The sequence below is a fragment of the Electrona antarctica genome (assembly GCF_951216825.1).
Source record: "Electrona antarctica genome assembly, chromosome: 1".
NCBI classification, from domain to species: Eukaryota; Metazoa; Chordata; class Actinopteri; order Myctophiformes; family Myctophidae; genus Electrona; species Electrona antarctica.
The window spans coordinates 7,579,228-7,601,615 of NC_136806.1; the positions used below are offsets into that span (position 1 = coordinate 7,579,228).

General features: G+C 41.8%; 2 protein-coding genes and 1 long non-coding RNA gene across 8 annotated transcripts; all 3 read right to left on the reverse strand.

Moving 5' to 3' along the window:
- Positions 1-1,927: 1,927 nt before the first annotated feature.
- LOC306921903 lies at positions 1,928-4,971 on the reverse strand. 2 transcript variants are annotated; one of them, XR_013789856.1, is made up of 5 exons: positions 4,871-4,971; positions 3,644-3,774; positions 3,467-3,561; positions 3,297-3,367; positions 1,928-2,108 (listed from the first exon to the last, which is right to left on the reverse strand). It is a non-coding gene; the product is annotated as an uncharacterized lncRNA (long non-coding RNA). The 2 variants fall into 2 exon arrangements; XR_013789857.1 differs by having other exon boundaries at positions 3,644-3,790; positions 4,871-4,950.
- A 5,744-nt stretch (positions 4,972-10,715) lies between these two features.
- LOC306921848 (cold-inducible RNA-binding protein B-like) lies at positions 10,716-13,655 on the reverse strand. Of its 3 annotated transcripts, none has more exons than XR_013789844.1 (5): positions 13,570-13,655; positions 12,335-12,450; positions 12,152-12,246; positions 11,849-12,052; positions 10,716-10,896 (listed from the first exon to the last, which is right to left on the reverse strand). XR_013789844.1 is itself a non-coding variant. In XM_079499149.1 (5 exons), exons 2-4 carry the CDS (start codon positions 12,441-12,443, stop codon positions 11,945-11,947), a joined length of 312 nt encoding a protein of 103 aa, XP_079355275.1. In that variant the 5' UTR covers positions 12,444-12,450; positions 13,570-13,655; the 3' UTR covers positions 10,716-10,896; position 11,944. The 3 variants fall into 3 exon arrangements, 1 of the variants encoding a protein (XP_079355275.1); XR_013789845.1 differs by having other exon boundaries at positions 12,335-12,466; positions 13,570-13,644; XM_079499149.1 differs by having other exon boundaries at positions 11,944-12,052.
- Positions 13,656-17,550: 3,895 nt separating this feature from the next.
- Positions 17,551-19,222, reverse strand: LOC306921690 (cold-inducible RNA-binding protein B-like). 3 transcript variants are annotated; one of them, XM_079498936.1, is made up of 5 exons: positions 19,089-19,222; positions 18,268-18,383; positions 18,070-18,176; positions 17,820-17,970; positions 17,551-17,707 (listed from the first exon to the last, which is right to left on the reverse strand). In XM_079498936.1, the coding sequence occupies exons 2-5, from the start codon at positions 18,374-18,376 to the stop codon at positions 17,631-17,633; spliced, it is 444 nt and encodes a 147-aa protein (XP_079355062.1). In that variant the 5' UTR covers positions 18,377-18,383; positions 19,089-19,222; the 3' UTR covers positions 17,551-17,630. The 3 variants fall into 3 exon arrangements, with proteins under 3 accessions (XP_079355062.1, XP_079355060.1, XP_079355061.1); XM_079498934.1 differs by having other exon boundaries at positions 17,551-17,710; XM_079498935.1 differs by having other exon boundaries at positions 17,551-17,710; positions 19,057-19,167.
- Positions 19,223-22,388: the final 3,166 nt, after the last annotated feature.

Consider the following 22,388-nt stretch of genomic DNA (forward strand, 5'->3'; position numbering starts at 1 on the left):
TAGTGGAGCCACGCCCGGCAGCCGGCGAAAACTATAGAGTTCTCAACAGGCCCAAAAACTAAGGCCCGGCCCTATACCTAGGCCCTCATCAAACCCTGTACATTCAAGACACTGCCCTCGCTCCCAGGGGGCCCTATCATAGGCGTGGTACAGTGAAATAGTGTGAACTGAGTGGTGCAGGGTCTTATATAGTCTGATCACCTATGTCAGTGACGTCACACACTAACCATAGCAACCATGCTCGTTTTTTTGGTACGAACTAACACGGGTACACGGGTACAAAGCCAGTTGTTGGAGTGGTTTGCACGGTTTGCACCACTCAAAAACAAAGAAAAACAGGGATGTGGGCAGGGAAACAAACCTACCTTCTATGATGTCACTGAGCATCATGAAACAAGCTACCCAACCCAAGCAAGCACCCACCCACCTCAGACATCAGCAAGAACATTATGAAAATAAGTGAAAATCACCCAGGTTTAGTGTTCTAGGGTTAAGTAGGTTTAAAGTTGTTAAACTCTTCCTCAGTTTGCTGGGGACCTCCTAGAACGCCCACGAAGGACTCTTGGTAGTCCCTGGACCGCACATTGAGAACCAGAGATAGATCTACAAGCACACGACACGTCACACCGGGGTGTGACGACAAGTGTGAGGAAGTGTGTCTCACAAAACGGTCCAGCTTGTACTCACAATGAACCCGTCATTGGAGCTGTATTTAATCAAGTTTCTGACCTGAATGATAGGTTTGCTCTTTTGTTATGGGTGTGATTTTGATGATATTTAAATATCATTGGATATATACTTTTGTCCTGTGGACATGTGAACAGTAACTAGCACTCGTGCTAATACTCTGTAAACATTGCAACACGTGCACACGAAGCACACGACGCGTCACAACCCAACACGTTGAGCTTGTACAATTGACCTTCAGGAACAAGAATGTGAGGAAGGGTCACTCACAAAACTGTCCAGCATGTACTCACGATGACCGTCTTTGGAGTTTTAATCAATAGTGATTTAGTTTCTTCTTAGCTTAACCTAACATGAAAAGTCTGAGCTTCCATCAACACATGCAATGATTTGTTTCACCTCCACAGCTCCACCCTGTGGAGGAGAGGCATTGTTCCACTGTGTTGAACTCTGCAAGATGCTTTACCAAATCAAGCTAAGGGGGTAAGGCACAGGGAGAGAAAGAGAAAATCATTCATAGTCCTGGAATATAGAACTATGAGCGAGGACAGCAGTTTGCCATGCTGTAGGAAGTGTTTGTACATTTTAAACAGGTCCATCAGTGGCTTCTCTCAAAATGAAGATTAGGTCCCAGCAGTGTGTGTGTGTGGAGTTCCAAGTTCAGAATCTTTACATTTATGAAGGCACTGTACATTTTTACAAAGTCATTAGTACAACACTACAGCTTGAGTGTGGTGTGGTGTGGTAGCCTGGCTAATAAGCCAGACTAATATCACACAACACTGTCGCCGGCCGAGTCGGTCTGGCTTATTAGCCAGGATAGTGGTGTGGTGCAGTCTTGTGCCCTACAGGTCCATAAAACAGTGCCATATTTAATACCTTTTAGTTGCAATCTTGATTACAGCACATGAACAAACGATTTAAAACACAGACATGACATCCACCTGAAAAGTATGTCAATAATGTACTCTTACTTGGCGAGGGCTACTTCTGAACACTATAGGCATGAGTAAATACTCAGCATCTCCATAAAGCGAGTAAAGATACAGAAGCACAAAGTGCTCTAAAATATCCTGATAGATGGCTGTGTTGACTTGATAACAGCCCAACACCAGCAATATGACATGGCACTCCAAATCAGGAGGACAGTGCATCCAATCCCACCGACTTGACTGCACAGAAACAGTATTCATTCACAATTTAATCATGAATGGTGTAGATGGAAGAAATACAAATATCATCAAGTAAAACAAATGTTTATTAGTAAAGTAAAATTAGTAAAATTTCTAAAAATGCGATAGGTATACATATATAAAAGCCCAAGTCAGTCATCTTCACCAACGGTCTCCTCCACGGTCATAACCACCACCTCCGCTCCTCTCGCCAGAGCTCCTGTCACCTCCAGTATCCTCCGTCACCTCCTACTCAAATACAAGAGAGAATACATTCAACAACATGCCATCGATCAATTAAATGTGCCAGAGATAGGAAAGCTTAATTCAAGAATTCAGGGTAAAACCCCATCTCTACCTGTTCGGTTATTTGGCGATGTTGTGCCGGGGCTCCGACCAGCCCATGCAGTAGGCAGAGTATAGAGACTAACACGCACAGGGTGAACTAAATGTTCGAATAATAGCTTATATTTGATGAACTCAAACGTGCATTTTATAGGGTTTTTATTAATTCATATTAATCATAAGTTCTGTTCACACTTCCAACACAAGATGATCTCAGTACCCTGGAGCTCTGTCCTATTGGTCTGTAGTTCTATCCTGCTCTGTCGGTAGGAATTCTAGCTATCATTTGAACACACTAAACCGTCCCAGATCTTGGTAAAGCTTAGCTTCCTTGATAACTTAGTTCAATCACACATTAAGTGTAATTATGTGTGGCACATTAAGTGGCTTTAAATCTACAATCATGAATTAAACGTCATTAATAAATGATCGGGACAAAAGAAACACAAGAACACTTGGTTACAATCTAAACATCATATCACATCAGTTATGAATAATGCACAATTATATATATATAGCATATAATACATACCGCTGGCGTCTGCCTAACTACATGTATCACGTTCGTTGGTATTGGTGAATCTGAATCCATATTAAGCTACACAGAATAGTCAATGCAAGCCCTGACTGAAGTCACACCTCCCTGCTAACACTTTCAGCCAATCAGAAACCACTGACCTTCCTGCCTTTCTCTGGCCACAGCAGCCAGCTCCCATTACAGTCCCTGTAATGTGCCCAACTGCTACTTCTGCCTAGATTAAACTGTTTAGACTATTACAGGTATTTATCATTTAGACTTTTTACCAACCCAATATATAATAGGTTATTAGAACACATTTAAACAATTGAAGAGGAATTAAATATTGGTTACTTCAATATTTGCATGTTCTAGCTGAGTTGACTTCTCCTGTGAGAAGGAGTCATAATGGCCTGTCTCACAACAGGAAGAGGCCGTAAAACCCCCACCTCAGCCTAGCAAGCAATGGCTTGGTATTTATGACCTCGGAGGCACTTTGTACCTCACAAGCTAGCAGTAATTCCCTCTAGTATGGAAATATATCTAGACCCCATGATCCAAATACATTTTCTCACCAACTTCAGAAGAACCAAGGCGGCCAATTCCCAGCGTCCCAGGCCACACGGATCGTCCTGCCATCCAGACTCTGAAAAGACAACCGGTCAGTCGTGTTGTGCCACCAGGAGAGCATAAGGTGCCTTTCAGAATGGCTACCAGCATCTGTAGCAATATGTCATCAAATCACCTGTCCATTCATTCGTTCCAGCGCTTCCTTTGCATGGCTTGGGTTTTCGAACCTAACCCAACCAAATCCAAGACAATCGCCTACGCCGACAAAAACTGCAGGCAATGAAACGGATTAAAAAGAAATTACACCATTTGAATGAATGTAGTTGTTCATATGGATTGAAAGTCGTTTTACTGTCACAAATTCTTCCAAATTTGGTGAAGGCGTCCTCCAACGACTGATCGGTATCGATATTCGTGTCACGGCTCAGCCCGTCAATGAACAGCTTTCCCTGTTCCATGTTTTTCCCTGTTTCCATGTTTTGTCTAAAGAGAAACAAAACTGTCACATTACATAAAGCATTTAAAACTCAATTATACTAAATATAATGTTATGGTTTGGCAAATACAATAATTATTAGGAGGCAAGGAGCTATTGGCCAAGCAGTTGAAATACAAACTCAACTAGGTTTATGAAAATCACTTTAAACCTATATGCATTGGACATTTGAAAATTGCAGATGTACAAGCTCACAAGGCCTGCAGGTCCTTTGTGTAATCAGTGGGACTGGGACCAGGAGCAGCATAGTGCCATGATTACAAACAGTTGCCGTTTCCACTCCCACTGATTAGACACGGAAATGTTTGAGAACCACTGGTTTAAACATTTGGAAGAAGTGCAAATAAAACTAATCTTTAGTAAAAGGCTCAAACAAGCAAATAACAAGCCCAATAAGCAACCAGACCTACACTTTAGAAAAAGGCCGAAATGTGAAAATACATTTTTAAAGTAACCCCAAAGAAGAATACAACCCGACTAAGCACTTCCCGTTGCAATCAGAACTGCAGCATCACTCCCGATCTTCCGCCGTAGTCTGAAAACCCACCTTTTCAGACGCCATCATGGCCCATAGCACTTACCCTACCCCCCTTAGACAGCACTTCTTAGACTTATATAGCATTTGAAACAGACTTATAGCATGTCATGTAGACAGCACAATAAGTGCATTGTATGTAGTCATAGCACTTCATAGTATATATGTACAGCATATATGTATAGTTTATATGTATAGTGTCATTATATAGATATGTTCTAGTTATAGTTTATATGTATAGTGTCATTATATAGATATGTTCTAGTCACGTTCTTAGCTTACGCATGTTTCGCGATAAATGCATTTTACATACGTGATGTATTCCCATGCTTTTTGTTCTTGCTTAATGTAAATCGCTCTGGATTAAGAGCGTCTGCTAAATGCCTAAATTGTAAATTGTAAATTGTAAGCAAAGCTGACGCACTTTTAAAATACAAGCCATATTTACCAGCAACTTAACAAAACTACAAACCAAAAGTCACGTAAGCCTATAATAAGCAGACATGTGGAATAATGCATACGTTTCAGAAGGCACGGTAATCAATCACCTTTAGTTGGTTTTCAGAAGTGCAGTGATAAGGTGTTGCTGCTGCTTGGTGAGCTGAGAGATGATGAACTTGGAGGAATCAGGAAATGCTCTGCTTTGGACTGCAACCTATTTAAATAGTGTCAGTGGGCGGGGCCTGTATGTGTTTCACTGAGGCCTGATTGGATGAATGGGAGGGGTCAGCATCACTGGCAGGTTTTTAGTTTAACCCCAAAAAAAATAACATGGAGTAGCCTAGTCTTACATTTTATTTTCCAAACGCACCATGTCAACATACATTGGAATGCGAAAATACAATGTGGAAATATATTACAATGTCACAATTTTAAATTATAGCTAATCTTTATAACAAAAGGCTGACAAACACCTCAGAAGGCTAGTGACAGGTGCGTAGGGGAATAGAGCATAGGGGAGAACGGGGTAAGATGAGCCAGCGTTTAAGTTGAACCACCCCCTTTATCTAGAAAACTAGAAACCTGTGTTGCCATGTGACCTTAAATCTAGTAAGCATCCATAATTTACACCTGGCTGTGAAGTTGGGAAGCACATGGGGAAAGTAGAAAACATTCTTTTACACAAAAAACAGTTTTTTGTCGGTAAAGTAAAATTTCGACACATCATGTAAAATGACTGTTATACAAAGCACAATGTACCTAGGTCTAAAATGTAATATCATACACGTTGATGATTTGCCAATGGATAGAACCATGTGAATCATTTAGCAATTAAATTGTCTGAAGTAGCTTATTCTAGTCATTGTTTTCTAAAATGGTGGCTATGGGTAAGATGAGCCAATGTCCGGGGGTAAATTGAGTCAATGGGAATCACTATTCATATTTTTTTATTAAGTCTTTGCTACTCAAATTATACTGAATGACCTTTAATTTGCATGTACATACTCATTTAAGAGAAGTTTGCAATATTGTATGAACAATATTGCAAATATAAGGTTCTGAATAACAAACTTTATTTAATTGTCTTAATATTGTCTAAATAATAAATAAACAAATAAATAAGACTATTTGCAAAAGGGAAAACTGTTATTATATTATTATTGATAAGTGAATACATTAAAGGAGCTACAGTGGGGGGTGCAACAGGCCAACAGCATGTTCACTAAGGCCCGCCCCCAGTCGATCATGATTGGAGGAAGGCCCCTCTCATCCTGATTGGATGAAGGCTTTGCCACCCGCCACCAAAACTGAAACTAGGGTTTTTTGACCCCAGGGGCTCACTGGGGACAGGGAGGAACTCCTTATATGGTCAGCACACTCTATAGTAGGGAGGATTATCCAGAGCAAAATAAGTGATATTTGAATTAAGTAAAATCACTGAATATACCTTTAACTGTTCAAGTTTAAGCTTTTAACATTAAAATATCATGTGGTTCGACTTGCCCCTCGACTTGGATCAACTTACCCCTTACCTGGGGCAAATTGAGCCACATGACCACTTTTTAAAAAAAGGTCATATTTCCATGGCCCTTTGTCATAGATGCTTACTCATCATTTCAATTGACAGGAGACATCCTGAAATATGGGTAGATCATTAGATTTTACTGCCATCTCATTTTGCCTTGCTTCCAGGACAACTTAAGCAAAAAGTGGTTAATCTTACCCCGTTCTCCCCTATATTAAAAAGGGTATCTTTGAAAAACAAAGAAAAGGTCCCACACACTGTCAGACACTTTATTAGGTCGACGTTTTGGACTGTGTCTGTCCTGACAGTCCTGATGAAGGTCTAATCGAGCAACATCTTGGCCAAGTGTCTGACAGTGGACCTTTCTTTGTTTTTCAAAGATACCCTTTTTTTAATTACAGTACCCTAACATGGTAATAAGTGAATAGGTAATATCTTAATCTGGGTACAGACTGCAGGGTCGGGCCCAGTTCTTGGATGAAGTGACTGGGGGACGTCCGGACAGGTGAAGCAGAGTTATAGCTGGATACCATTTTGGGTACTTCTGCATGCATGCACGTAAGCTATTGATTAATTGAATGATTTATTAATTGATGGATTGATTTTTCACTACTAACCCTCTTGGAACCCTTCAATAAGCTTGTGAAACAAGCACTCTCAGGGGACACCATGACATGCCTATAGTGCAGATCAAATGAAAACCATATGCTAGTTTGCTATATTTCATTCTTCCTCAGCCTGCATCCCCCTTATCTTTAGAATATCACCGCTTGACCCTGCGGGGCTCACATAGCTCTCGAGCCATGTGACCCAGGGCCATAGCTGGCTTGATGGTACATGATTCCCCAGCCATGTGACCCAGGGCCATAGCTGGCTTGATGGTACATGATTCCCCAGCCATGTGACCCAGGGCCATAGCTGGCTTGATGGTACATGATTCCCCAGCCATGTGACCCAGGGCCATAGCTGGCTTGATGGTACATGATTCCCCAGCCATGTGACCCAGGGCCATAGCTGGCTTGATGGTACATGATTCCCCAGCCATGTGACCCAGGGCCACAGCTGGCTTGATGGTACATGATTCCCCAGCCATGTGACCCAGGGCCACAGCTGGCTTGATGGTACATGATTCCCCAGCCATGTGACCCAGGGCCATAGCTGGCTTGATGGTACATGATTCCCCAGCCATGTGACCCAGGGCCATAGCTGGCTTGATGGTACATGATTCCCCAGCCATGTGACCCAGGGCCATAGCTGGCTTGATGGTACATGATTCCCCAGCCATGTGACCCAGGGCCACAGCTGGCTTGATGGTACATGATTCCCCAGCCATGTGACCCAGGGCCATAGCTGGCTTGATGGTACATGATTCCCCAGCCATGTGACCCAGGGCCATAGCTGGCTTGATGGTACATGATTCCCCAGCCATGATGTACCATTGCACTCCTATACACGATGATACAGTACCCACTGAGCAATCTTCGGCTTTTAGACATCTAAATGGGGTGAAAATAGTCTAAAAATGAAAGTTTTTTAGCAGTCTAGGCTTAGATTAGACGTTGAAACAACGTTGTTTCCATGTCTATATAGACGGTCTACATTTAGACCTTGATTAGCCAGGATAATCAAGGTCTAAATGTAGACCGTCTATATATAGACGTTGAAACGACGTTTTTTTTAGCCTAGACTGCTAAAAAACTTTCATTTTTAGACTATTTTCACCCCAGCTTTTAGACCATTTTTTTAGACGTCTATTAGACTACAAAAATGCTCAGTGGGTATGTCACAATAGTCGGGGGTAAATTTGGTATATAGTCTTTATTGGCCTACAATAAGTTTTCTATATTACATACATTAATGAATCCACTTGCTGACTAGCTGTGATTATTGGGCAATTTTTTTATAGTGGTTTCTTGTGACCCTACCATTAACATCCTATGGCAGGCAAAAATGTCAAACTTTCCTTTTGCTTTAAGTAGCATGTCACGTGTCAAATGATTCTGAATCCATTCCAAGCATTAGTTTTGCACAAAATACACTCCTTGGGCTAAAAGCAGCCATTGCCACTTGCCCAAATGTGCCCAAAATGTGCTGACCTCATCACATTTGTCATGACATCTATGGCCGTTTTTAGCCCAAAGAGTGTATTTTGTGCAAAACTAATGCTTGGAATGGATTCAGAATCATGAAAACCCCCTAGTTTGACATGTCACATGCTACTTAAAGCAAATTATTTTTTGCCTGCCATGGTAGGGTAACAAGAAACCCCTATAAAAAAGATTGGATTCATGAATGTATGTATATATATAGACAATATTTTAGGCCAATAAAAAAAGACTATACCAAATTTCCCACCCGCCAACCTCGGCTGCCGGACTATATATGGAGCTGACCTGTTTTGACGTGTTGATCCTTCCCCATCCATCATTCCTCTTCGATGTCTCCCTTTTGACTATCAAACTCTAGACGGCCCTGCCCCAAAGTTATTAGTGGAGCCACGCCCGGCAGCCGGCGAAAACTATAGAGTTCTCAACAGGCCCAAAAACTAAGGCCCGGCCCTATACCTAGGCCCTCATCAAACCCTGTACATTCAAGACACTGCCCTCGCTCCCAGGGGGCCCTATCATAGGCGTGGTACAGTGAAATAGTGTGAACTGAGTGGTGCAGGGTCTTATATAGTCTGATCACCTATGTCAGTGACGTCACACACTAACCATAGCAACCATGCTCGTTTTTTTGGTACGAACTAACACGGGTACACGGGTACAAAGCCAGTTGTTGGAGTGGTTTGCACGGTTTGCACCACTCAAAAACAAAGAAAAACAGGGATGTGGGCAGGGAAACAAACCTACCTTCTATGATGTCACTGAGCATCATGAAACAAGCTACCCAACCCAAGCAAGCACCCACCCACCTCAGACATCAGCAAGAACATTATGAAAATAAGTGAAAATCACCCAGGTTTAGTGTTCTAGGGTTAAGTAGGTTTAAAGTTGTTAAACTCTTCCTCAGTTTGCTGGGGACCTCCTAGAACGCCCACGAAGGACTCTTGGTAGTCCCTGGACCGCACATTGAGAACCAGAGATAGATCTACAAGCACACAACACGTCACACCCCGCAAGTGTGAGGAAGTGTGTCTCACAAAACGGTCCAGCTTGTACTCACAATGAACCCGTCATTGGAGCTGTATTTAATCAAGTTTCTGACCTGAATGATAGGTTTGCTCTTTTGTTATGGGTGTGATTTTGATGATATTTAAATATCATTGGATATATACTTTTGTCCTGTGGACATGTGAACAGTCACTAGCACTCGTGCTAATACACTGTAAACATTGCAACACGTGCAATGTGTTAGATCTGCACAGATCTACAAGCACACGACGCGTCACAACCCAACACGTTGAGCTTGTACAAATTGACCTTCAGGAACAAGAATGTGAGGAAGGGTCACTCACAAAACTGTCCAGCATGTACTCACGATGACCCCGTCTTTGGAGTTTTAATCAATAGTGATTTAGTTTCTTCTTAGCTTAACCTAACATGAAAAGTCTGAGCTTCCATCAACACATGCAATGATTTGTTTCACCTCCACAGCTCCACCTTGTGGAGGAGAGGCATTGTTCCACTGTGTTGAACTCTGCAAGATGCTTTACCAAATCAAGCTAAGGGGGTAAGGCACAGGGAGAGAAAGAGAAAATCATTCATAGTCCTGGAATATAGAACTATGAGCGAGGACAGCAGTTTGCCATGCTGTAGGAAGCGTTTGTACATTTTAAACAGGTCCATCAGTGGCTTCTCTCAAAATGAAGATTAGGTCCCAGCAGTGTGTGTGTGGAGTTCCAAGTTCAGAATCTTTACATTTATGAAGGCACTGTACATTTTTACAAAGTCATTAGTACAACACTACAGCTTGAGTGTGGTGTGGTGTGGTAGCCTGGCTAATAAGCCAGACTAATATCACACAACACTGTCGCCGGCCGAGTCGGTCTGGCTTATTAGCCAGGATAGTGGTGTGGTGCAGTCTTGTGCCCTACAGGTCCATAAAACAGTGCCATATTTAATACCTTTTAGTTGCAATCTTGATTACAGCACATGAACAAACGATTTAAAACACAGACATGACATCCACCTGAAAAGTATGTCAATAATGTACTCTTACTTGGCGAGGGCTACTTTTGAACGCTATAGGCATGAGTAAATACTCAGCATCTCCATAAAGCGAGTAAAGATACAGAAGCACAAAGTGCTCTAAAATATCCTGATAGATGGCTGTGTTGACTTGATAACAGCCCAACACCAGCAATATGACATGGCACGCCAAATCAGGAGGACAGTGCATCCAATCCCACCGACTTGACTGCACAGAAACAGTATTCATTCACAATTTAATCATGAATGGTGTAGATGGAAGAAATACAAATATCATCAAGTAAAACAAATGTTTATTAGTAAAGTAAAATTAGTAAAATTTCTAAAAATGCGATAGGTATACATATATAAAAGCCCAAGTCAGTCATCTTCACCAACGGTCTCCTCCACGGTCATAACCACCACCTCCGCTCCTCTCGCCAGAGCTCCTGTCACCTCCAGTATCCTCCGTCACCTCCTACTCAAATTCAAGAGAGAATACATTCAACAACATGCCATCGATCAATTAAATGTGCCAGAGATAGGAAAGCTTAATTCAAGAATTCAGGGTAAAACCCCATCTCTACCCGTTCGGTTATTTGGCGATGTTGTGCCGGGGCTCCGACCAGCCCATGCAGTAGGCAGAGTATAGAGACTAACACGCACAGGGTGAACTAAATGTTCGAATAATAGCTTATATTTGATATTATTAATTCATATTAATCATAAACACTTACAATCATACAGTCACACCGTCTGTTCACACTTCCCCCAACACAAGATGATCTCAGTACCCTGGAGCTCTGTCCTATAGTTCTATCCTGCTCTGTCGGTAGGAATTCTAGCTATCATTTGAACACTCTAAACCGTCCCAGATCTTGGTAAAGCTTAGCTTCCTTGATGACTTAGTTCAATCACACATTAAGTGTAATTATGTGTGGCACATTAAGTGGTTTTAAATCTACAATCATGAATTAGACGTCATTAATAAATCGGGACAAAACACAAGAACACTTGGTTACAATCTAATCATCATATCACATCAGTTATGAATAATGCACAATTATATATATATAGCATATAATACATACCGCTGGCGTCTGCCTAACTACATGTATCACGTTCGTTGGTATTGGTGAATCTGACTGCATATTAAGCTACACAGAATAGTCAATGCAAGCCCTGACCAAAGTCACACCTCCCTGCTAACACTTTCAGCCAATCAGAAGCCACTGACCTTCCTGCCTTTCTCTGGCCACAGCAGCCAGCTCCCATTACAGTCCCTGTAATGTGCCCAACTGCTACTTCTGCCTAGATTAAACTGTTTAGACTATTACAGGTATTTATCATTTAGACTTTTTACCAACCCAATATATAATAGGTTATTAGAACACATTTAAACAATTGAAGAGGAATTAAAGATTGGTTACTTCAATATTTGCATGTTCTAGCTGAGTTGACTTCTCCTGTGAGAAGGAGTCATAATGGCCTGTCTCACAACAGGAAGAGGCCGTAAAACCCCCACCTCAGCAGGACCAGCAGCACCACCCTAATCTCGGAGGCGCTGGGTAGAAGAACCAAGAAGGCCAATTCTCAGCGTTGCAGGCCACACGGATCGTCCTGCCATCCAGACTCTGAAAAGACAACCGGTCAGTCGTGTTGTGCCACCAGGAGAGCATAAGGTGCCTTTCAGAATGGCTACCAGCATCTGTAGCAATATGTCATCAACTCACCTGTCCATTCATTCGTTCCTGCGCTTCCTTTGCATGGCTTGGGTTTTCAAACTGCACGTAGCCAAATCCACGACAGCTGCCTACGCCGACAACAGCTGCAGACAATGAAACGGATAAAAAAAATATATAAATTACACCATTTGAATGAATGTAGTTGTTCATATGGATTGAAAGTCGTTTTACCGTTACAAATTCTTCCAAATTTGGTGAAGGCGTCCTCCAACGACTGATCATCCGTGTCACGGCTCAGCCCGTCAATGAACACCTTTCCCTCGTCGTTGTCCCTCGACATGTTTTGTCTAAAGAGAAACAAAACTGTCACATTACATAAAGCGTTTAAAACTCAATTATACTAAATATAATGTTATGGTTTGGCAAATACAATAATTATTAGGAGGCAAGGAGCTATTGGCCAAGCAGTTGAAACACAAACTCAACTAGGTTTATGAAAATCACTTTAAACCTATATGCATTGGACATTTGAAAATTGCAGATGTACAAGCTCACAAGGCCTGCAGGTCCTTTGTGTAATCAGTGTGACTGGGACCAGGAGCAGCATAGTGCCATGATTACACACACACACACCCAGTTGCCGTTTCCACTCCCACTGATTAGACACGGAAATGTTTGAGAACCACTGGTTTAAACATTTGGAAGAAGTGCAAATAAAACTACATTTTATGAAACTAATCTTTAGTAAAAGGCTCAAACAAGCAAATAACAAGCCCAAATAAGCAACCAGGCCTACACTTTAGAAAAAGGCCGAAATGTGAAAATACATTTTTAAAGTAACCCCAAAGAAGAATACAACCCGACTAAGCACTTCCCGTTGCAATCAGAACTGCAGCATCACTCCCGATCTTCCGCCGTAGTCTGAAAACCCACCTTTTCAGACTCCATCATGGCCCATAGCACTTACCCTACCCCCCTTAGACAGCACTTCTTAGACTTATATAGCATTTGAAACAGACTTATAGCATGTCATGTAGACAGCACAATAAGTGCATTGTATGTAGTCATAGCACTTCATAGTATATATGTACAGCATAGTATAGCATATATGTATAGTTTCATTATATAGATATGTTCTAGTTATAGTTTATATGTATAGTGTCATTATATAGATATGTTCTAGTCACGTTCTTAGCTTACGCATGTTTCGCGATAAATGCATTTTACATATGTGCTGTATTCCCATGCTTTTTGTTCTTGCTTAATGTAAATCGCTCTGGATTAAGAGCGTCTGCTAAATGCCTAAATTGTAAATTGTAAATTGTAAGCAAAGCTGATGCACTTTTAAAATACAAGCCATATTTACCAGCAACTTAACAAAACTACAAACCAAAAGTCACGTAAGCCTATAATAAGCAGACATGTGGAATAATGCATACGTTTCAGAAGGCACGGTAATCAATCACCTTTAGTTGGTTTTCAGAAGTGCAGTGATAAGGTGTTGCTGCTGCTTGGTGAGCTGAGAGATGATGAACTTGGAGGAATCAGGAAATGCTCTGCTTTGGACTGCAACCTATTTAAATAGTGTCAGTGGGCGGGGCCTGTATGTGTTTCACTGAGGCCTGATTGGATGAATGGGAGGGGTCAGCATCACTGGCAGGTTTTTAGTTTAACCCCAAAAAAAATAACATGGAGTAGCCTAGTCTTACATTTTATTTTCCAAACGCACCATGTCAACATACATTGGAATGCGAAAATACAATGTGGAAATATATTACAATGTCACAATTTTAAATTATAGCTAATCTTTATAACAAAAGGCTGACAAACACCTCAGAAGGCTAGTGACAGGTGCGTAGGGGAATAGAGCATAGGGGAGAACGGGGTAAGATGAGCCAGCGTTTAAGTTGAACCACCCCCTTTATCTAGAAAACTAGAAACCTGTGTTGCCATGTGACCTTAAATCTAGTAAGCATCCATAATTTACACCTGGCTGTGAAGTTGGGAAGCACATGGGGAAAGTAGAAAACATTCTTTTACACAAAAAACAGTTTTTTGTCGGTAAAGTAAAATTTCGACACATCATGTAAAATGACTGTTATACAAAGCACAATGTACCTAGTTCTAAAATGTAATATCATACACGTTGATGATTTGCCAATGGATAGAACCATGTGAATCATTTAGCAATTAAATTGTCTGAAGTAGCTTATTCTAGTCATTGTTTTCTAAAATGGTGGCTATGGGTAAGATGAGCCAATGTCCGGGGGTAAATTGAGTCAATGGGAATCACTATTCATATTTATATTAAGTCTTTGCTACTCAAATTATACTGAATGACCTTTAATTTGCATGTACATACTCATTTAAGAGAAGTTTGCAATATTGTATTAACAATATTGCAAATATAAGGTTCTGAATATCTAACTTTATTTAATTGTCTTATTTTGTTTAAATAATAAATAAACAAATAAATAAGACTATTTGCAAAAGGGAAAACTGTTATTATATTATTATTGATAAGTGAATACATTAACTGTTCAAGTTTAAGCTTTTAACATTAAAATATCATGTGGTTCGACTTGCCCCTCGACTTGGATCAACTTACCCCTTACCTGGGGCAAATTGAGCCACATGACCACTTTTTTGAAAAAGGTCATATTTCCATGGCCCTTTGTCATAGATGCTTACTCATCATTTCAATTGATAGGAGACATCTTGAAATATGGGTAGATCATTAGATTTTACTGCCATCTCATTTTGCCTTGCTTCCAGGACAACTTAAGCAAAAAGTGGTTCATCTTACCCCGTTCTCCCCTATATTAAAAAGGGTATCTTTGAAAAACAAAGAAAAGGTCCCACACACTGTCAGACACTTTATTAGGTCGACATTTCGGACTGTGTCTGTCCTGACAGTCCTGATGAAGGTCTAATCGAGCAACATCTTGGCCAAGTGTCTGACAGTGTGCGGGACCTTTCTTTGTTTTTCAAAGATAACCTTTTTTTAATTATAGTAGCCCTAAAATGGTAATAAATTAATAGGTAATATCTTAATCTGGGTACAGACTGCAGTGTCGGGCCCAGTTCTTGGATGAAGTGACTGGGGGACGTCCGGACAGGTGAAGCAGAGTTATAGCTGGATACCATTTTGGGTACTTCTGCATGCATGCACGTAAGCTATTGATTAATTGAATGATTTATTAATTGATGGATTGATTTTCCCTGTCACTACTAACCCTCTTGGAACCCTTCAATAAGCTTGTGAAACAAGCACTCTCAGGGGACACCATGACATGCCTATAGTGCAGATGAAATGAAAACCATATGCTAGTTTGCTATATTTCATTCTTCCTCAGCCTGCATCCCCCATATCTTTAGAATATCACCGCACATGCACACGCTCTACAGTGGGGGGAAGTGCAACAGCATGTACACCAAGGCCCGCCCCCACACATGATTGGAGGAAGGCCCCTCTCATCCTGATTGGATGAAGGCTTTGCTACCCGCCACCAAAACTGAAACTAGGGTTTTTTGACCCCATCAAGGTCTACATAGATATAGACGTTGAAACAACGTTGTTTCAATGTCTAATCTAAGCCTAGACCGCTAAAACACTTTCATCCCGATACCTCAATTTCTGTGTTAGCCGATACCAGTGTTGTGATCTCATGTTACAGTTGGAGGCCATCGATATTGTCCTTTTCTTTTTGCTGAGGTTTGCGTGATCTGCGCAAAAGGACAGTTAACCCATTTTGGGCGGGAACCCCTTTGTGTTTTAAACATGTTATAATTTAGCTATTGAAAAATAGCAGATCTACAAGCTCATAGCGCGCCACCGAGTGGCGCGCTACGAGCTTGTAGGTCTGCTATTTTTGAAAAATCTTGAAAATATTTATTTCAGAAAACTGGAGGATTTAGAAGGATTTTTTTTAAATTTTGAGGTCAGGCCTAAATGGGTCAAATGATAAGGGACAATATCGTTGGCACCCAACTGTATGTATATCCGATACAGTAACGGGACATTAGAAGACATGTTGAACCTTGAGCACATCCTATGCATGGAACGTGCAGCACTTTTAAATTGATGGATGAGGCTTTAGTTTTTTCTTAGCTTAACAGAACAAGTAAGTCTGAGCTTCCATCAACACATGCAATGATTTGTTTCACCTTCATTCGGACATTGACCTCCACAGCTCTACCCTGTGGAGGAGAGGAGGCATTGTTCCACTGTTGAACTCTGCAAGATGCTTTACCAAATCAAGATAAGGGGTAAGGCACAGGGAGCGAGGGGGAGAACAACAAAGACCATCATTCATAGTCCTGGAATATAGAACAAGTAAGACGCGCGAACGCGGGAAGCGAACGCAGCTCGTAAATTGCAAAAACAATTAGAATAAATTGCGTAATTTTTTAAGGGTTTTTTTAAGTTTTTCCTTTTAAAGTTTTTCCTTTAAGTTTTTCTTTTAAGTTAAGTTTTTTTTAAGTTAAGTTTTGTGTGTGTGTGTGTGAGTGCGTGCGTTTGTGTGTGTGTGTGTGTGTGTGTGCGTGCATGTGTGTGTGTGCCCTCTGGTGGTGGGCGGGTGGTGTTACAGCGTGAAAGACACACACAGACAGACAGACATGATCTGCTGGGTCTCATAGTAAATGCTCACTGCGTTCGCAACTATGAGCGAGGACAGCAGTTTGCCATGCTGTAGGAAGCGTTTGTACATTTTAAACATGTCCATCAGTGGCTCCTCTCAAAATGAAGATGAGTTAGGTCCCAGCAGTGTGTGTGTGTGGAGTTCCAAGTTCAGAATCTCTGTACTGTACATTTTTGAGTGGTGTAAACCACTCCTACAACTGGCTTTGTTAGTTTACATGCGTGTCTGTGTGTCTGTGTTCGTACCAAAAAATGAGCATGGTGCATTGTGATTGGCCGGAATGAGACATTACGTCAGTGACTACAGCTGATCAGGCTATATAAGACCTTGCACCACTCAGTTCACACGGGTGTGATTTTTATAAAGTCATTAGTACAACACTACAGCTTGAGTGTGGTGTGTTGCAGTCTTTTGCCCTACAGTTCCATAAAACACTGCCATATTTAATACCTTTTAGTTGCAATCTTGATTATAGCACATGAACAAACGATTTAAAACACAGACATGACAACCTGAAAAGTATGTCAATAATGTACTTTTGAACGCCAAGGCACGAGTAAATACTCTTCTGGAAACAGAAATCAGCATCTCCATAAAGCTAGTAAAGATACAGAAGCACAAAGTGCTCTAAAATATCCTGATAGATGGCTGTGTTGACTTGATAACAGCCCAACACCAGCAATATGACATGGCACCCCAAATCAGGATGACATTGCATCCAATCCCACTGACTTGACTGCACAGAAACAGTATTCATTCACAATTTAATCATGAATTGTGTAGATGGAAGAAATACAAATATCATAAAGTAAAAGAAATGTTTATTAGTAAAGAATTTCCAAAAATGCGATAGGTATACATATAAAAGCCCAAGTCAGTCATTTTCACCAACGGTCTCCACCACCTCCGCTCCTCTCGCCGTAGCTCCTGTCACCGCCGTATGATCCACCACCACCACCACCTCCTGCGCAAATACAAGAGAGAATACATTAAACAACATGCCATCGATCAATTAAATGTGCCAGAGATAGGAAAGCTTAATTCAAGAATTCAGGGTAAAACCCCATCTCTACCTCTTCCACCACCATAGCTGCTTCCTCCATATCCGTCGCCTCCTCCTCCACCTCCGCCTGAATATCCCCCCCTTCTTCCTCCACCTCCTCCTCCTCCTCCACCTCCAGAACGGCCAGCGTCGTCCACACGGATCGTCCTGCCATCCAGAGTCTGAAAAGACAACCGGTCAGTCGTGTTGTGCCACCAGGAGAGCATAAGGTGCCTTTCAGAATGGCTACCAGCATCTGTGGCAATAAGTCATCAACTCACCTGGCCATTCATTCGTTCCATCGCTTCCTTTGCATGGCTTGGGTTTTCGAACTTCACGAAGCCAAATCCACGAGACCTGCCTGTTTCTCTGTCTTTGACGACAACAACTGTAGAGAATGAAACGGATAAAAAAAAAAAGATAAATTAGACCATGTGAATGAAAGTGGTTGTTCATATGGCTTGAAAGTAGTTTTTTACCGTCACAAATTCTTCCAAATTTGGTGAAGGCTTCCTCCAACGACTGATCATCTGTGTCATAGCTCAGCCCTCCAATGAACAGCTTTCCCTCGTCGTTGTCCCTCGACATGTTTTGTCTAAAGAGAAACACAAAACGTTCACATTGCTTTATGAACCCTGTGAATGTGCATTACATAAAACGTTTAAAACTCAATTACTAAATATACGGTTATAGTTTCACAAACAATTATTATAACGAGGCAAGGAAGCTATAGGCCAAGCAGTTGAAATACGAACTCGGCAACTAGGTCTATGAAAACATGCAAGCATCACTTAAACCTATATGCATTGGATATTTGAAAATTGCAGATGTACAAGCCGACAAGGCCTGCAGGTCCTTTGTGTAATCAGTGGGACTGGGACCAGGAGCAGCATAGTGCCATGATTACACATGCACCCATTTGCCGTTTCCACTCCCACTGATTAGACACGGAAATGTTTGAGAAACACTGGTTTAAACATTTGGAGTGCAAATAAAACTAAATTTTAAGCAACTAATCTTTAGTAAAAGGCTCAAACAAGCAAATGCTTGTTTAGAAGCAAGCTCAAATAAGCAACTAGGCCTACATTTTAGTAAAAGGCCCAGATGTGCAAATACATTTTAAAAGTATAACCCAGAGAAGAATACAGCCTGACTTAGCAAAGCCCATGCACTTTAAAATACAAGCCATATTTACCAGCAACTTAACAAAACTACAAGCCAAAAGTCACTTAGGCCTATAATAAGCAGACATGTGGAATAATGCATACGTTTCAGAAGGCAGGACACGGTAATCAATCACCTTTAGTTGGTTTTCAGAAGAGAGTGCAGTGATAAGGTGTTGCTGCTGCTTGGTGAGCTGAGAGATGATGAACTTGGAGGAATCAGGAAATGCTCTGCTTTGGACTGGAACCTATTTAAATAGTGTCAGTGGGCGGGGCCTGTATGTGTTTCACTGAGGCCTGATTGGATGAATGGGAGGGGTCAGCATCACTGGCAGGTTTTTAGTTTGACCCTTTTGTAGCCTAGTCTAAAGTCTTACATTTTATTTTTCAAACGCACCATGTCAACATACATTGGAATGCGAAAGTACAATGTGGAAATGCATTACAATGACACAATTTTAAATTATAGTACCCTAAAATGGTAATATGTTAGTCTGGGTACAGACTGCAGGGTCGGGCGGTGGGCCCAGTTCTTGGATGAAGTGACTGGGGGCCAGGTGAAGTATATAGTTGGATATCATTTTGGCTACTTCTGCATGCATGCACCGTGATGCACGTAAACTATTGATTCATTGAATTGATTGATTTTCCCTGTCACTACTAACCCTCTTGGAACCCTTCAATAAGCTTGTGAAACAAGCACTCTCAGGGGACACCATGACATGCCTATAGTGCAGATCAAATGAAAACCATATGCTAGTTGTCTCCACCAGGCCGAAGGCATGGGGAGAGAGTATGTTTTGCACTCCGTCCGTCCGTCCGTGTGTCCGTCCGTGTGTCCGTCCGTCCGTCCGTGTGTCCGTCTGTGAACAGCTAATCTCTGGCACCGTTGGCTTGATCGCAGCCATACTCTGCACACACACTCCCTGGATGCCAGAGCTGAACCTCTGCTCCAAAGTTTTCACATTGGCCTGTTATAGCGCCACCAGGAGACCGCTTTGTGCAAAACAAATGTTTTGACAGTACACCTACAGATTTTGTCCAAACATTACGCAAATTGGTACACAGTCTCTCTAGAGCCATTCAACGAAACGGGTCTTTCAGATTTTTCAGACTCTATCCTGATTGGCTACGATTGGCTTCCAAAGTTCGCAGGAGTGCTCCGTTTCAAACAAAATGCTGCAAATCATGAACACATCGTGTGATTTCCGTGAAATTTTGCATGCACATTCCCACTAGGCCGAGGAAGAAATGCCACTTGAATATTTTCAACTCAGCCTCATGGTGGCGCTATAACTGGCCGATTTGTGTTTTTACCTATAACTGCACCGATCTGTGTAAAACCATGTATGCACACTCCCTAGAGGCCAAGGAAAATCCTTTGCCTGGAATTTTTCACATCTGCTCTTTATAGCGCCACCAGGAGGCCGACATATGTAAAACACATTTTCTAATATTACTCCTTCAGATTTTATCCAGATTTCACGCAAATCGGTACACATGCTCTCCATAGTCATGTGATCATGTGATTTGTTTGATTTCTCATAATTATCCATCCTGATTGGCTACGATTGGCTTCTAAAGTTTTCAGGAGTAGCCCGTTTTGTACCCGTTTTGTACAAATCGCCACAACTCCTCAATGCAGCGTCCGATTGCGGTGAAACTGTGCATGCCTATTCCCACTACTAGGCTGAGGAAGAAATGCCACTTGACAGTTTTCAAATCAGCCTCATGGTGGCGCTACAACAGGCCAAGTCGTGTCACACACACACACACACACACACACACACACACACACACACACACACACACACACACACACACACAAAACGCAAATAAACATGTTTATATTACTCCTAAACATTTTTCCAAACATCACACACACCTATCCTCCTGGTGGAGACCTGTGCCCAGAAGGGCACTTTTTCTAGTTTGCTATATTTCATTCTTCCTCAGCCTGCATCCCCCATATCTTTAGAATATCACCGCTTGACCCTGCGGGGCTCCCATAGCTCTCGAGCCATGTGACCCAGGGCCATGTGACCCAGGGCCATAGCTGGCTTGATGGTACATGATTCCCCAGCCATGTGACCCAGGGCCATAGCTGGCTTGATGGTACATGATTCCCCAGCCATGATGTACCGTTGCACTCCTAGACACGATGATACAGTATGTCACAATAGTCCAGCAGCCGAGGTGGCCGGGGGGTAAATTTGGTATATAGTCTTTATAGAGCGTCGCAGTCCCGCCCCCTACCAAGGCCCAGTCCCACCCCTTACCAGGGCCCAGGAAATGATTCTCCGTTCATTTTCCTCAGACTTTTCAGAAAGTATTTATTTAAAGACGCGGACAAAGCCAACTCTTGTCGTGACAAATCATGACAAACACAATGTTTTGGGCCAAACAAAGAATTAGAAAGTAGGAAAAAAACGGCAGGTTACAACACGTTGTTTTTCTTCTTTGTAATTGTTTGGTCCAAAATAGTGTTCGTCATGATTTGTCACGACTGGAGTTGGCTTTGTCCGCGGCGTAACCGTCTTTAAATAAATACTTTGACATGTCTATGGGAAAAATGCATTGGGATTCATTTCCTGGGCCTGGCGTCGTTATGACAGGGGGCGGGATTGCGATGCTCCATTGGCCTAAAATATTGTCTATATTACATACATTAATGAATACACTTGCTGACTGGATGTGATTGGGCATTTTTTTATAGGGGTTTCTTGTGACCCTACCATTAACATCCTATGGCAGGAAATAATGTCAAACCTTCCTTTTGCTTTAAGTAGCATGTCACATGTCAAATGATTCTGAATCCATTCCAAGCATTAGTTTTGCACAAAATACACTCCTTGGGCTAAAAGCAGCCATTGCCACTTGCCCAAATGTGCCCACAATGTGCTGACCATCACATTTTGTCTTGACATCTATGGCCGTTTTTAGCCCAAAGAGCTGAGATGAAAACCCCCTAGTTTGACATGTCACATGCTACTCTTAAAGCAAATTATGTTTTGCCTGCCATGGTAGGGTCACAAGAAACCCCTATAAAAAAAAAAAAAAGATTGGCCAATACCGACAGCCGGTCAGCAAGTGGATTCATAAATGTTTATAGACAATACTTTAGGCCAATAAGACAGACTATACCAAATTTCCCACCCGTCCACCTCGGCTGCCGGACTATATATCACACACTGTCGCCGGCAGGCAATTTATTTTTGCCAACGGCTGATTCGGTCTGGCTTATTAGCCAGGATGGTGTGGTGTGGTGCAGTCTTGTGCCCTACAGGTCCATAAAAGTGCCATATTTAATACCTTTTAGTTGCAATCTTGATTACAGCACATGAACAAACGATTTAAAACACAGACATGACAACCACCTGAAAAGTCAATAATGTACTCTACTTGGCGAGGGCTACTTACTTGAACGCTATAGGCAT